This window comes from Orbicella franksi, chromosome 8 (assembly GCF_964199315.1).
Source record: "Orbicella franksi chromosome 8, jaOrbFran1.1, whole genome shotgun sequence".
Lineage (NCBI taxonomy): Eukaryota > Metazoa > Cnidaria > Anthozoa > Scleractinia > Merulinidae > Orbicella > Orbicella franksi.
The window spans coordinates 3,273,201-3,288,901 of NC_138152.1; the positions used below are offsets into that span (position 1 = coordinate 3,273,201).

The following is a 15,701-nucleotide window of genomic DNA, read 5'->3' on the forward strand; positions in this document are numbered from 1 at the left end:
GAATGCTAATAGCCTTAACTGTCAAGTGCTGCAGCTGTGAGTCTCAATTTTCGAGCCTTTAGCCACTTCACGAGTAGAAGGATTATGATTACCTGTGCATCTCGCTTTCAATGTAATGCCACCAGTAATTTGGAATATAAAGCACTTCTCCAGGTTCCATGGCCACCTCCAGTCCTGCTATCTCGTTAAACCTGGGAAACCTGTCTAGATCCGGGTTTTCGAAGTCCACCTTCAACAAGAAAGAAACAAGCAGAATGGCGTAGAAGTTATGAAATGATTGAAGTAAACCTCTTAATGCAAACTGGCTCTTAGCTCTCGGCTTTTAACACCGATTTTGTAGCATAGGGCGGCTAGCAGAATTACTACCCCTTCCCCTCCGATAGCAGGGTTACTAAACCCCACCCCCACCCCCGATAGATGCCATTGGATGCCAGTCATCTCAGGTTACTACTCAGCATTGCGTCAAGTTGACCTAACAATACACCTTATTCCAAAATGGCGGCCAGATTATTATTCTTTTGTTTACATGTTAATTAGCCCTCTTTGCCTCATTTTCACTTCAAAATTCTTTTGTATTTTGTACATGATGATGAGGCAAAGAGGGCTAATTACCATGTAAACAAAAGAATAATAAACTGGCCGCCATTTTGGAATAAGGTGTATTCATTGGTACCCATTTATATACTCTTGGAAGGTCTAGTTAATTTAACAGTAAGATACAAAATAATGAGCCGTCATCAACAACATCAACAAACGAAAAAAAACAAGCAAAAAACAAACAAAATAAACAAACAAAAAAAAAAAAAAAAAAGCAAAAACCCCCTTTGAACAAGAGATAGTGATAATCTAGAGAATTTAGTCCCGGGGGTACAACCTTATATGGGATATATATAGGCACGTGCGGCCCCAAAGGGTATGGTTTTTCAGCCGTTTTGGTCATAAATAGCCGGGGTATCGATTTTAACGAATTTTGGCCATATTGGTCATAAATAGGTTATGGCTTTTGCACTCTAACCTTGATATGAGTATGTTTTTAAGAAGAGGCCACTTTTTCGTCATTATCGAAAAGAAAGTCAACAAAAGCCCTTCATAAATTACGCTTACGGTAATTTAAAATTGTTCTGAACTAGGGAACTAACTATAACGCAGGTCTGAAACAGGGTTTCGATTTAAGGGTCAAAAATAGGGTTTCGAATTTTTGGTCAGGTTATAAATAGGGTAGAGAATATCGCAGATTTTGGACAGAAATAGGGTAAGGGTTTTGGGAAGCGGGCCGCACACCCCCACCCAATTTTTCTGGGAGTAGCCCCCCGGAATTTACTTAACTATCACTTCACATCACTGAATCTCACCTGGCTTTGCCGATCATGGGGATGTCCAACAGGAAAAGGATACAGCGAACGAAAATAATCCGGGCTGAATAGTATCACACGTTTTCGGCCAAAAATCTGCGACGCAAATAAAAAAGAAATATGACTAACTCAGCTGGGAGTGGGACCGATGAATCAAGGTTAGACCCGCTCGCCCGCTCGCAATCTCCCACTGTGTCCAGCAAGGAAAAAAATTCTTATTGTGTGTATTATTTATTGAGGTCACTAACATCGATCAATGTCAAATAAAGTTTGATAGTGATGCGGTGAAAACCTTCAAGAAACTAGGAATTTTTAGCTTTCGCCCTAATTTTTCGCGCAATTAAACAGAATATAGAGAGAGCGGAAAATGTTGTATTAGAGATAGTTGCATCGCTGTCAGCGGAACCTGAAATGATTACCCAAGATGGCTGAGCCCAATAGAGTGATCGTTGCGATCATCATTGTTTATATTTTTCCTCCGATAAACATACTGCTTTGCGCACTATGCTAGATACGAATTGACTACAAACGTTTAAAAACGTGTACAACTTGGTAAAATCAGCTAAGCTTCTAGCTCTCTTTGGGTGCAATATTCAGCGTGAAATTGGATTTAAAAACTCAACATTTCTGGGTTGCAAAAACGCTTTTGAGCTCATACATTCTTTGGAAAGTTTTAGGTTTTTTAACCTGCCCGCGTCGCACAAAAAGTATTCAAAAACTCGTGTTCAAATTCCTAGACACAGTTAACAGCGCTATTACCCTTGTAATATTCAGAACTAATATTTTTGTAGCTCGTTCATAAGCTGAACTGCTCATGTCAATGAGGCAAATATTGTCACAAAGCTTCCCTCGTTAGGACAATCTCAAATCTATGAGGCCGAGACAGAGATAAGTCTCTAAAAAGATAGCTGTTACCTGCAGAAAACTAATAAAATATATCATTTAGCCTTAACTAATGCTCCATGGCATGAGCAAGATGTGTGTACGTTTTTGTAGAGCCTTTTGTGCTGACCTGAACATAAAGATTTTCCAAGGTGTCGTAGTGCGTGGGAGTGACAACATCATGCATTCCAACCAATAGCATGTTAGTGACTTCATCGCCCCACTTCATGCGCCTTACAAGGTCCAGAAGCCACGTGTAATTAAATGAATCAATGTCTTCCAGCATTGATGAGCTCACACCCTCTTGAAGGACCAACAATGACTGTGAGAAGAAAATTGCGATTAATTAAACGGTTCATGTTTAACTGTCAGCGATCCCAACAATAGCGGATCCAGAGAATAGCGGGCATGATATCGCATTCATATCATGTACTGGTCACACAAATGTACGCGCGACTCAGGACACGAGAGCACGAGAGCAAACTTCCGAAACAAACCTCCTCTGCAACTCTGGCTCTTATGCGTGCAACAGCGTCAATTGCGCATGCAAAAGCAAGTTAAATTTTTGAGCCGGATTATTTCAAACATTTAGAGATTAACACCTACCTAGAGAGTATGAAAGATAAGACAGATACCTCCCATACAGACGTTATTCCAAGAGTAATCTCTCCCAAGTTATTTTTAGACCTCTGTCAGTAAATGGCCTAGAAATAGCCAATCCTGTGGCACGCATCTTGCTCGCATGGACATGTCAAACGGCTTTGCACCCTACTCGAAAACATCCACGCAACAAGCGTGTTAGAATTAACCTCGAAAAAACTGAGTGCTATGTCTTGAAATAACTGGAGAAGAATTACTTTGGGAACAAAGATTAGCTCTAATGCTCTTTATATTCTCTTGCATTTACTTTACCTGGAAGTATGCCCGGCTCCCATTGTCAGCGCTCTCCAGCTCTTTTATAAGCTTCGTGAAATTACTAAAGTACAACAGCCTCTGTTTGGTTGGGGGTTTAAAGTCTTTATAAGCGCCTTTGATTCTGTCGTCGTCATAGTAAAGAAACGTCCTGTTAGGTGATATATATGCCGTGTGGTCTTCATCTTGAAGGTTCTCTTCCAGGTACTCTATGGTCCATTTTAGAGCGGACTTGTGAAATGTGCAGTTTTCCAGGACCACGGGCAGCTACGGAATTGAGCCAGTGCATTGTTAGGAGACAACTCGAGGTGTGAAATGAAATAAAATGAAACCAAACCAAACCAAAATAAAACAACCAAAACGAAATGAAACGCAACGCATAAGCGCATCGCAACGTAACGCAACGCAACGCATCGAATCGAAATGAATTGAAACGAAACGAAATGTGCATTTACATAAACTGAACTGGCCTTTAACAATTACAAGACCAGCAAATTGGATGTCACGTTTGTCGACTGCTCCCGGATTTTTGCGTGTTTTGAACTTTAATTTGTTTTATCCAACGTTGTCGTTTCTGTTGCGTTCTCTGGCATTATTTCAATTTCTGTGTTGAGATTAAGCATTAAAATTGCTCTCAAATATACGTTGCTCTATCTTACCCCTTCCTGAAGAAATTGCATTGCTTCCTCATCGAAGCAGTTTCTCCGAGGAATGGGTTCCACTGGAAATGAGTACACTCCGCGGAAAACTGCGTCACCACTGTGCATCTGGTATTTGCGTTTTCCTCCATCTTCATTAATAACACCGTCATATGGCAAATAACTACTATCGCAGTTTTTCTCAGAACCTTTGAAGAGAAGGAAAAAGTGTTATGTATCAGCTCCAAAGGAAAAAAGCCACCTTTTTCTTGTCGTGTTAGAATCTAAAGTAAAACATTTGCTAGCCCGCGAACTCCGTCTGAAAAAGAGATTTCGAGCGCCCGGCGTTCCCCTCCTCCCCTCGTCCTCATCTCCTTTGGATGGATACTCTTTGGATCAGAACAAAAAGAGGACAAAAAAAAAGTGCCACGTTTAATTTGCTAAAACGTTTAACAATGCACTGTTTGTATGTAACTGGTTACGGGACCAAGCGGCCTCGGCCTACCGGAGTTGTTCGTTAGCTGATGTATTTCGTACTTTCCGACTCTGAAGACTTTCAAAGGATCAGAATCAAAATGCAAATCATAGCATTTATAGATCTTATTACCTTAGATCAGTTACCTGAGTGGTTATCTTGGGTACACGATCCGGCCTCTAGGTGATCATGAGACGCGGTTGTGAAACACAGAATCCAGACGAGTGCCGTGAACATGTGCACCAAGATTGAAACATTTCCCATCTCTCGCGCAATTTTCTGTACATCCAGTAGAAATAAGAGGGATGAACGTTAGAGCACTAGAAAGATTGCACTCATTGTAGAAGAAATAGCTTGTTTAGTTAACAAACATTTAGCCTGTATAGCAAGTGCTAGAGTAATCTTTAGGGCGCGAAATTTGGAAGGTAACGCGACAGCCGGCCCCCTAATTATTATACACTCGGGCACTTTAGAAAAGGCTACACAACTGGTCCGATCCCAAACTTGTTGCCAGTCCTCTCTTATAAGGAGGAGAAACGAGTGGGAACTGACTTAATGACTATCCCTCGGTAAATTGAATAAGTAGTTTCCGACAGACTAAGAAGCTGCGTCTACAACAAAAAACCGGAAAAAAAAAAAAAAAGAAAAAGAAAAAAAAGCGTATTGAGCATCTGTTGAAAGTGGTTTTTATTAGCAACGTGGCCTATTCTTATAGCGTGTTCGTGAGAGCTGGAAAATGTTCGTATATTTAGGTCCACTTTCCTTTTCATTGAATAAGTAACCCTTAGAGCAGTAATGAAAGACTGCATTACTGTTACACGAGGACTTCCTGAAAAGTGAGCTACTTCATGTATGAGAGAGCTACGAGGCAGATGTGTTTCCAAAAGGAAAATCATGACAGACTTAGTATTCAATAACACACAACGGTAATTTAGAAGCCTTTTGCTTTTTTTGCCGTGCAATATAGCCAGTAAAGAAACTACTGTTTGTAGCACATTGCGATATGACCGATAAAATAAGGAGCGTTTCCTCGAAAATATCTGTTGTAATTTGTGGAATAATTTTATTCTAAGTTTCCATCTGACCACATCCTCGGAGACCCAGGGGCAGATAGCAGGGACGATGCGATATTTTCGGGCAAAAGTTTGCATCAGGGCCGGAGAGTTTACCATTATCATTTTGCGCCAGCTAAGTGGATGTTGCCGCTTCTTGACGGGCGCCGAGAAGATCATATAGAAAAAAAAAAAAAAAAACTTATCACTTCACACGATTTAACGTAAGCCTTCTCTTTATATTCAGAACAACTGAACTGATCGCCTATTTAGAACCATCAAAGCTATACAGCACAATCAAAAGCTTACTTCGTTTGAATTTCTTCATAGTTTAAAGGTTTTCAAAGAGGTGGATTTAAGCGGATCTTTAAGTTTTTATACCAGAACTGAATACGAATGAAGAATGTGGTTCAAGTATATCCAGACCATGAATATTCTGGTCGTTCTGTTTGAGCTGCAAAATTGACCGTAGACATCTGGTTTTCCTTTTGCAAGCGTTCGTGACCGAAAAAACAATAACCATTCATAATAATCTCAACTATCAAAGCGTAATTTAGGCGACCGTCCGGTTCTGAATATTTAATTTATATGACCTAAATAACGTTAAATCTTGTTTGATCGACAACAAATGAACTTTACCTACATAGACTGACTGCACTGACCAAAATAAAACTTTCATACAATCGAAAGTCGAATCCGGTTCAGAAATAACTACCATTGGGTCTGTAATTTCTAAGCTCGTTTTTGGCCGTATGTTTTCATTCTCTGCCAACATTATAGTTCACCTATCATATTAGCATTAAGCAATAAAACGAGTCCATTTCTTTATAAACACGCCAATCAGATATCAATGGTATTTTCTAGTCTAATAGTATTTTGTAGACTCATCAACAACCAAGCCATGGCCGGTTAAATTCACATGGAAATGATATATGCTATATTGAAACCTGTATGGCGACAAAGTTATTGCCCGATAGGCAGGGAAATACGGTATGCAAATCAAACGATATTTTGCTAAAGGAGGTCTTTAATCGAAGGGATATATTTTATGGCGGTTGTGCCGACTTGTAGTTGTCAACATTTAGAATGAAGGGAACACTGTCATTTTAGAGTTTATTAACTTAAGGAAGACATTAATTTTGGAGTATTCGAGTCAAAGATAAACTCGTTTCTGTTATTCCTGTTATCTTTCAAGGGAGGAAGTCGAAAATGTGTGGAATTGAGAATCTGATTTTGAAAAATAAAAAAATAAAAATAAAACATGAACTGTAAATTCATCGTAGCCTGAAAAAACTAACTATATGCCGGCCAAAACTTTTGGTACAAGCATAACGCGGAAAAAAAACCCCGAAAAACAGCAAAAAAAATAGATTTACCTTCCAACAGCAAAGCCCCTGCAGCACCTTCAACTAGTACAAGAACGTAATCACCAAATTTTGTAAAAGCGAGGGAGAGTGTTCATTTGGCACTTGGCAAAACATATTGTGAATGCATCTTGCAGTCTCTCAAAGCAACCCACCTTTTTGCCTCAAATTAAGAGCGTCCTGATCCAAATGCTCTAGTGGCGTCGTCTTTCAGTTGGCTTGTTGTTCATTCGATAAAATCCCTGAAAATGGGGCACTGTTCTTTAACTTTTGAAAAAAGAATTCTTCAGTTGGTGAATATGATGACGGATATTAGCGCCTAGTACCGTGCGCTTGGGAGAATGGAACCTTCATCGTTAATTTATTTACCTTGCAAGCAAAATTCTTAGCACCTGTTTCCCGTAGGCGACTTTAACTGGCAAATTAGAACGGGGTTTAATTATGATTGTATGGCGAACCTATGAAAACGTTCACCGGTCTTGAAAGCGCCCGTCAAAACTTGCCGGATAACAGAAACATTTGCACTTCAGACACTTTAGGGCTAGGGTCGGGGTAAAAACATGAACACAAAGAAAACCGTCTACATAAAATCAACATCTGCGCGCTTTCCATTAGCAGTCTAAAATGTTGTAATGACAGATATTATTTTTATGTCCAATGTACACAATTATCTTACAACCATATCAATGCAACACGTCTGTAATGTGAGACATGAGAATAATAGAATTATATAGTATTTATGACTGGTCAGTTAAGAAACAATAGAATATGTATTACTAAACAGTTTCCGAACTGACGTAATGTTCTGGATGAATTACGGCTACTCTGGCGAGATACAACTTACTTAGTTATCCTGTGATGTTTTCTCGCTATAAACAGACAATCAAACAAATATCAAGATCAACATCCCCCCTTTCCTTCCTCGAATACCCCGGGTATTTGAATTGTTAACATGCCACGGGGAGATTCGACAAAACTGTTGTCAGTGGTGGGGAATTTGACGCCACAAGTTGTGGGACGGGGGGGGAGGGGTGGTGGGAATTTTGTTTACTGGTGGGTTTGAAACGAGAAACAAAAGCACCTCTTCTCTGATTTTTGGTTGCAGACCTTGGCACGAGAGGAGGAGAACCAGTCACAAACGCATAGGGTCGTAATGAGTACAAAGAGCATCAGCGTATCAAGAGGGCTGAACTAAAAACCGATGACCCTTTTTCTTACATTACAAAATAATGAGTAGAGATTTCTGGTAAAAATGATCTCTCGCGGAAACTGAAAACTACTGTACAGTATTCAATTATTCCCGCGGTGGCCTTATGGTTAGTGCGCTCGACTTCGGATCGAGCGGTCAGGGTTCGAGCTCTGGCCGGGGACATTGTGTTGTGTTCTTGGACAAGACACTTTACTCTCACAGTGCCTCTCTCCACTCAGGTGTATAAATGGGTGCCGTCAAATTTAATACTGGGGATAACCCGAGGATGAACTAACACCCCATCCAGGGGGGAGTAGAGATATTCTTAGTCGCTTCATGCTACAGAAACTGGAATAAGCTCCTGCCGGGCAGACTTTACCTTACCCACAAGTCTATCATTCAGCTATTTTAAATAGTTAAACCATTTGCTCATTCTTAAAAAAATACACCTAAGGTAAGAATTTCACTCTTTTATTAAAGTTTTCTGTAAATGCCTATTGAACTCTCTCAAAAGAACGCTACTCTTGCATTCCGTGGGGGAAAAAAAAAACATAAAAAAAGGAAGAAAAACAACCGTGGTCTTCACCACGATACTATTTTCATTCTTAATTTGATACACGTACATACAGTAATATATTTACATTAAATATATTGTTCACAGAACACTGCTCTACGTTTTTCTCCTAGTAATGTGATCGTAAATCACAACTTGAGTGTATTTTGCTGTTTCAATCGGGATTCTAGCTGAATTATCACCAGGCGTCAGAGCCTGAGGAGGAAAAGCAAGATATATGAGTAGACAGACAGAACAACGGGCACACAGACAGACAGACAGACAGAAAGACAGGCAGACAGACAGACAAGCAGATGGACAGACAGACAGACAAACAGACGGACGGACGGGCAGACGAACTGGCGAACGAACGAACGGGTGGACGACGAGCAATCAGACAGACATACTGTACATGTAAGGACCAGACGAGTATACAAACAAACTTGGAAAGGACAGACAGACAGACAGACAAGCAGACGGACAGACAGACAAACAGACGGACGGACGGGCAGACGAACTGGCGAACGAACGAACGGGTGGACGACGAGCAATCAGACAGACATACTGTACATGTAAGGACCAGACGAGTATACAAACAAACTTGGAAAGGACAGACAGACAGACAGACAGACAGACAGACAGACAGACAGACAGACAGGCAGACACATTGTTGATATTACAAGTTACCTTAGGATCCACGTTAAGGATTTTTCTGTCTCTTTTGTTCTTAAAAAGCAAACCAGATGAATTCTCTGCTATAACCTAAGTAGATAAATAAAATATTTTGATCAATGTATAGTTACTTAACAATAACTCCCTGGCGTGGTGTTTACTCAGTTTTCAATTGAGTGAAGCACGTGACGAAAATAGCATTGTGATGGGTCGTTTACAACTACTCTTTATCACTTGATGCTACGATCACGGTATTAAAAAACTGCCCAATCATTGGTGAACACGTTATAATTTTCATGACACAATAGGTTACCATGGCAACAGTATGACCTGCTTAAAACACCCTTAATTAGAGCTTTACGGGCTTATAATTCAAAAACAGCACGGTGAAATTTTTTTTATATTATCAAATTTTAATAAACATGACAAGACAACTTTTGGCAAAGTTTTAAATCTGTACATAAGCTTCAGAGTCAGGTCCCCTAAAGCTGTAATTAAGGGTGTTTTTACCAGGTCATACTGTTGCTATGGTAACCGATTGTGTCACAAAAATGATAATAACATGTTAACCAATGATTGGGCAGTATTTTGATACCATGATTGTAGCATCAAGTGATAAAGGGTGGTTATACTGACCCATCCAAATCTAACTGCTGTGACGTAAAGTTCACTAAATCGATGTGCGGTCTTGACGACTTGGCATCTCTCTTGAGATGGGCAGAGGTGAGGGGAAGAGAGATAAATGTGCTTGAAAAGACTATTTCATCACATGCCTACATCCAAAAGCAGCATGCCATTATCACAATAGTTAATTCCTCCTATAGTGTACATTGTTTAGTGTAAAATGTTTACCTGGTAGTTGGGGGTGGGATTGGAGGTTGCAGTTTGTGTTTCCCAGTTGTAAAAGCTCAAATCTGATGGTCTGGGTAGAAGCCTTTTCCTTCCAGTAAAATAAGGCTCAAAATCTTCAGTCTGAGCAAACAACAATAATGGAAAAAAATATATATATCCATTAATTGGTTTAAAAAAAATCAATGAACACGTGAAAAATGGTAAACTACAATGTGCAGTTTGATCCCCAGAATTAATCCTCAATGCAAATGAATTAAACTAATTTTAACATTAGCCAGAATACTTATTAAATGCCTTTAAATAAATACAGGCTATTATATGCCGTGTGAAAATACAAAATTTATCTTCGAGTGTTGAAAAATATTTCATGAGCTGAGCACAGAGAACGAGTGAAATATTTTTCAATATGACAAGAGAAATTTTGTATATCCAAGTGGCCATGTAATGCTCTATTTATTATATATTAAACACTGATGAAATACAAATCCACTTCACTTTTGCTGCAAAAGGTACCATTTAATATGTAACCATAGCAACAGTGATCTTTTCACATGTGAACATAACATGTTATTTTCATTTGTGAAGGTATCATTTTTTCGCACAAAAGCTAACCTCGTATTTCATTGGTTTTTATGTACATGTAATAAAATGTGCAGTATTTAAGCAATAGAACACTTTTTCCGTGTTTACATAGCGTCATCTAAACACGAGGAGGGTTCAGAGAATTCAAGACAGTTATGCAAACCCGAGATGTAGTCTCGGGTTTGCATAATTTTCGAGAATTCTCCCAATCCCCGAGTGTTTAGATGATGCTATGTAAACACGGAAAAAGTGCTCTATTGCTTTTATAAAATAATTCTCAAAAATACGCACAAATCTAAAACGTTACAACCGTGTTTACATACTCTCATCTAAACACACCTATCGACCAATGAGAGTGTGTGTAGTAGCGCAGTTAATCAAGTTGCAAGGTAAAAGCAAATTGACTTGTTGTGAGATGAAACAAGACTGCATGGTTTCCAGCGGTTTTACAAAATTATTTAAAACCTGGATATTATTAGTCAGACCAAAATTAAAAGGGCAGCTAAGGACACCATTTACAGTTTTTTTGTGTTTTGTTTTGTTTTTTTTTCCCTGCATATTGAGCTGAACAGACTGTGGCCAGGCAATATGCTAATAATCGTAATCAAACTCTGTTTTATAATCTACATTTGCAAATAAATTTAAGTAGAACTCTCACCTTTAAGCGATGAGCATAGTCAATGTAGCCAGAAATTTCCTGCAAGCATGAAAATATCCACAAGTCTTTTAATTGAAATTAGGTTGATTGCAAATGCTTTAAAAAAGGTTTTAATCTGTATATACTAAAAAAACAAAACAAAACAAAAAACAAAAACAAATTGAGTAGCACTATATACATTACCTGTCCTCTAGCATTCTTGTCCCTGATGAAGATTACAGACTACATTTGAACAGGAAGGGAGAAAAACAAAAAGTTTCAGCATACAGTAAGATTCAACGGCAAAAAAATTACGTATAAAATGTACCATAGAAAAAGCAACAATCTCAGTGTAAATAACAAGTCATAAATTATATAAGTTAACAGTACTTCATAACGGAATTTTGTTTTTGCCTGCATCTTCTCTATGAATAAGTAAAATAATACTTCTCATAAATAAATATGAGAAGTATTCTTTTACATAGTGTCATAAAGACGACAAAGTAAATACCATAAATTATGACTGTCAGAAAAACACAGATTATTTGAGAACACTTACAAAATGTAAGCTAAGCTTTCAAGTTTTCTACTGCGATTTTTCTGTCATGCTTCATGAGTCAAGGTAATGTTAACTTACAACTTTATAAACAAAGTTACCCATCACTCACAGTCATTTTTCCACTCCTGTTTGCTTCCTCTCGTTGGGCCAAAGCTTTCAAGAATGGATCTTTAAGATCTTTACCTGAGCTGGCCAAAGTTCTGCAGAAAAATAAGAATCATAATAATGTTAGTAAGAATAATTATCAAAAATATGTACAATTAAGATGATCCCAAACTTCCAAAATTATTTGCATTTTATTAATCTATATAACTTATCATTTGTAGGGACAATTATATTCATGACACAAGAGTCCAGTTTGATTGTCTCAAATTTAAAACTAAAAGTCAGAGTGAATTTCAGTTACTTAACAATACATACTGGGCTCAAAAAAGAAAAAAAAAAAGTTGAATTCCAGCTTGCCTTTCAACAAGGAGCTCTAAAATGCATATGTATGCCAAATGACCCATCAGTCCGGTGCTTATCTCCAGTTTCTGTCTACTACAGAATGAACTGAATAGGAGTATTTCTACTCCCTTCTATAAACAGGATGCTACTCCATCACAGGGTTACCCCCCCTCCCCCTTCCCCAGCATTAAATTCGCCGGTACCCATTTATACACCTGGGTGGAGGGAGGCACTGTGAGAGTGAAGTGTCTTGCCCAAGAACACCACATAATGTCCCCGGCCAGAGCTCAAGCTCAGACTGCTCAATCTGGAGTCCTGCAACGCACTATCCATGAGCCCACCCTATCTTCACTAATTGTTCAAGGTATGATAACTGAAACTCATAATTCTTACTTTTGCTGGCTTCTCTTGGACAGTCGGCTTGCCTCAGCAGCTTGCTTCCTGGCTTCAAATTCTTCCCGTTTAAGAACCTAGGGCAATCAGTTATGAAATCTGTTATTGTTATTAATTATTTCTAGTCAATTCCTAGTTTTCTCATTATTAGTCTCATTGATACAAACTGTCTTGATAGGCATTATATTAAGATTGATAAAGCTTGGTCATTCAAATATTAACCACTGTTGTCATACCATAAACTGCCACTTATCAGCCTCCCCCTCCCTCCCCCCCCCCCCCGCACCCCCCGCTTAAAAGCCCCCTAATCATAGGCCAATCTACTTGTGAAGCAAAAAATACCTCCAATTGCAAGCCCCTCCGGATATAAGCCCCCTTCTAGCTTTCCTTGTTTTTGATTTGTTTTATTATAAAGTTTAAAAAAAAAATGATGTTTTTAAGCCTAATTAATAAATAAATGATAAACCTCTTTCGATTAACACTCATTTCAAACACGTTTTATTCTAGCTATAAGCCCCCTTGGATATAAGCCCAGCCATTAATAAGCCCATCTAAAAACCCCTGTGAAGTTGTATAAACCCAAGGCTTGTAAGCGGCATGCGCAGTTTACGGTATACTTTGCCAGTTCATTGTCCTTTCTTTATTTAATGCACATTATATTTGTATTATCAATTTGAAGTGACACTTCACAGAAAATTTAATAAACAAATAGATTTCCCTTACCTCTCCACTTCCCCTGTAGCCTAACTCCACCAGTTGGCGTGCCAACTCTTCATCCTGTGTTATAAATAGCAATGTTATAAATGGCAATGTGTTATATTTTAGAACATCAAAACTTCACTAAAACTACTCAGCAAATTTCAGCAAATTGTTGATTAGTTTTTGTGATTTTAATCAGGTTTATCTTCCTGCATGTACTTTGGCACAGCTCCATACCCTTCCACACAGATTGATATTTTATCAGATTTTACCCACAACATTGTATTTTCTGATGTCATAAACCGTGTTAATGGGCACACTTTCTTAACATACGTCTATGCATAAGCCTAACTGTTTGTCATGAGCTCTAGATACTCCTGAAAATATTTTTTCATCACTATTCATGTTGATCAACATTGCGTCGGTTAGAGGAACGCTAAAGCCAAGTCTTGATTCACCTAATAGCCCAAAGAAACAAAGCAAAAATTACAATATCATCACCTCAAGGTAATAAAGATCTAATGGTGTTATCTGACTGTCTAAAAAGTCTTCATATGTGGCAAACTCTGTCACAATGTTGTCGGTCGCTCCCACGGCTTCTTCGTCCATCTTGACTTTGGCAACTGTTGCTTAGAAACCGCGCAAAACTACAGCTTACTCTCGAGTCGCGCGGGCTCATTTTATTTGATTTCCCTTCCATGGGTAGGGTGAGTAACGACTAAGAAAGAGCGAACGCTACCAAAATGCTCAAAATTTTCATATTTTTCATAACCAACATTATAGTTAGTAAATCAAAACATTATAATTTCCAGTAGTCCCTCATGCGGCTTTGCAACATATCATAAGATTCCGGGCAGGGGCGGGGCAGAAGACTCCTGAAAATTTCGTATAGGCATCATCCAACAAAAAATGACGTCACATCCGGTTAAAACTGCGTTTCGCGGCTCGTTTCACAAAGCGAGAAAATGGCGTTTCGATTACTCGCGATTTCCCTCTATTTGTAAACCATCAGTTTCGTTTCATTTTATATTGAGGATGGAAAGATGTTACAGACACATTAGTTCGACTTTTTAAGCAAAAATTTCGGGAAAAGAGAAAAGTTTATTATTGTTTTGAAGCAAAATAACGGAGAGCCTTTGGTCATCGTCGGGCGAATTTTACACATTTGCAAAACTGGTGTTGTTCCGACTTTTGGTTCTTGTTGTTCGTGATTTAGTGAGAATAACAAGTGCAATAGCCTATAATGTTAACAACAACCTGGATGAAGTATTGCTGGCCACAGTTTGCACTGTGTACTACGGGAACATAATTAACAGAAGCCGTTTAGCTCCGAAAGTCGCTGTCAGCAGGGCTTTTGTTGCTCTTGGCTCACGTGTATTAGTAGAAGAGACAAGCTGGATCTAATGCTGAAGGTCAGTATCCCACATTCCTACATCTCTCGTTGAAGATTGTTGTTTTCAGTAAGATACAGTACATATATATTGGTACTTTGGGGTCATCAGTCTCTTTCTCTTTGGTGAGTGCTTTTAAAACGCCCAGTAAAAACTTGATTCACGGCATGGAAGCTTATGTCGGCTGGATCGAAATTCGAGCAAGAGTTTTAAGTCCTAGTCCTCTTTAAAAGTAATTATATCAATTATTCAAATCCTAGCCATCAGGGGAAATCTGCCATTGAAGCTGCCCGAAGTTAAGGTCCTGTTTATGGACCTTCCCCTTTGAAAATCGTGGGGGTGTTCTTTGAGGCAACACAGGCCCTATTTATATTGTCTCGGGTACCCGAGATAACCCTCCCCCTGAGGCAACTTTATCAAGTGTTTGTACGTGAAAATGTAGCCCCTGTAGGCCGAGTAAAATTTGACCCTGCATGATTATTCGTAACTCTTATTAAATAATCAAATGTGCAACTATCCCTCTTTGTTTAAGTTTCCCTCAGTCATTTGATCACAGTGGGTTTTGCTGAGTTAATTTTCTCTTATTTGATACAAATTGCGGCTTTAAATCTTAAATCTAGGCATTACGTGACACTCGCCATGCCGAGAGTTGTCCCAGTTAGGCGAGCCAAAGTGTTTACGTCTACTCAAAGAAAAGTTGTTGGTTACTTTACCTGCCAAGGCAAGTCAACTTGCTCACCTGAATTGTCTCACCCCAGTCTGGTTCGTGATCTTCGTGTAAACAGTTGGTTGAATTTTGCAAAGAAATAAGTGAAAAGTTAGCTCTGCCAGGGTTTCCATTTTCCCTCTTCCTCTTCCAACTGAATATACTAAATGTACTGTCTAAAATCTTTATGGGTACTGGTGTTTGACAGTGTCATCTTTATCACTACTGTGCAATGTACCTCACCTTACAGCCACCCCCGTTAACACAGCCAGCTCGTTATTATGGCCACTCTATTCTGGCTCAAACAAAAGCTCAGTCGGTCATTTTCTTATTTATTAATAATATT

At 38.9% G+C, this 15,701-nt stretch overlaps 2 protein-coding genes across 3 annotated transcripts in view; both read right to left on the minus strand.

Moving 5' to 3' along the window:
* The window catches only part of LOC145496010 (hypoxia-inducible factor 1-alpha inhibitor-like), a 12,425-nt gene extending 4,193 nt beyond the window's left edge, over window positions 1–8,232 (minus strand). Inside the window, exons 1-7 of the mRNA XM_081475618.1 lie at window positions 6,831–8,232; window positions 4,406–4,538; window positions 3,806–3,993; window positions 3,147–3,413; window positions 2,365–2,556; window positions 1,353–1,448; window positions 93–229 (exon numbers count right to left, since the gene is read on the minus strand). Of these exons, the coding sequence (XP_081331744.1) occupies window positions 93–229; window positions 1,353–1,448; window positions 2,365–2,556; window positions 3,147–3,413; window positions 3,806–3,993; window positions 4,406–4,523 (998 nt within the window). The 5' untranslated portion in view covers window positions 4,524–4,538; window positions 6,831–8,232. The remainder of the gene's footprint in view (window positions 1–92; window positions 230–1,352; window positions 1,449–2,364; window positions 2,557–3,146; window positions 3,414–3,805; window positions 3,994–4,405; window positions 4,539–6,830) is intronic.
* An 87-nt stretch (window positions 8,233–8,319) lies between these two features.
* Window positions 8,320–13,897, minus strand: LOC145496050 (cilia- and flagella-associated protein 299-like). Of its 2 annotated transcripts, none has more exons than XM_081475666.1 (9): window positions 13,760–13,894; window positions 13,283–13,336; window positions 12,560–12,636; window positions 11,829–11,919; window positions 11,365–11,403; window positions 11,182–11,220; window positions 9,942–10,061; window positions 9,105–9,179; window positions 8,320–8,633 (listed from the first exon to the last, which is right to left on the minus strand). In XM_081475666.1, exons 1-9 carry the CDS (start codon window positions 13,865–13,867, stop codon window positions 8,535–8,537), a joined length of 702 nt encoding a protein of 233 aa, XP_081331792.1. In that variant the 5' UTR covers window positions 13,868–13,894; the 3' UTR covers window positions 8,320–8,534. The 2 variants fall into 2 exon arrangements, with proteins under 2 accessions (XP_081331792.1, XP_081331793.1); XM_081475667.1 differs by lacking the exon at window positions 8,320–8,633 and adding an exon at window positions 8,648–9,017 and having other exon boundaries at window positions 9,058–9,179; window positions 13,760–13,897.
* Between the last annotated feature and the right edge of the window lie 1,804 nt (window positions 13,898–15,701).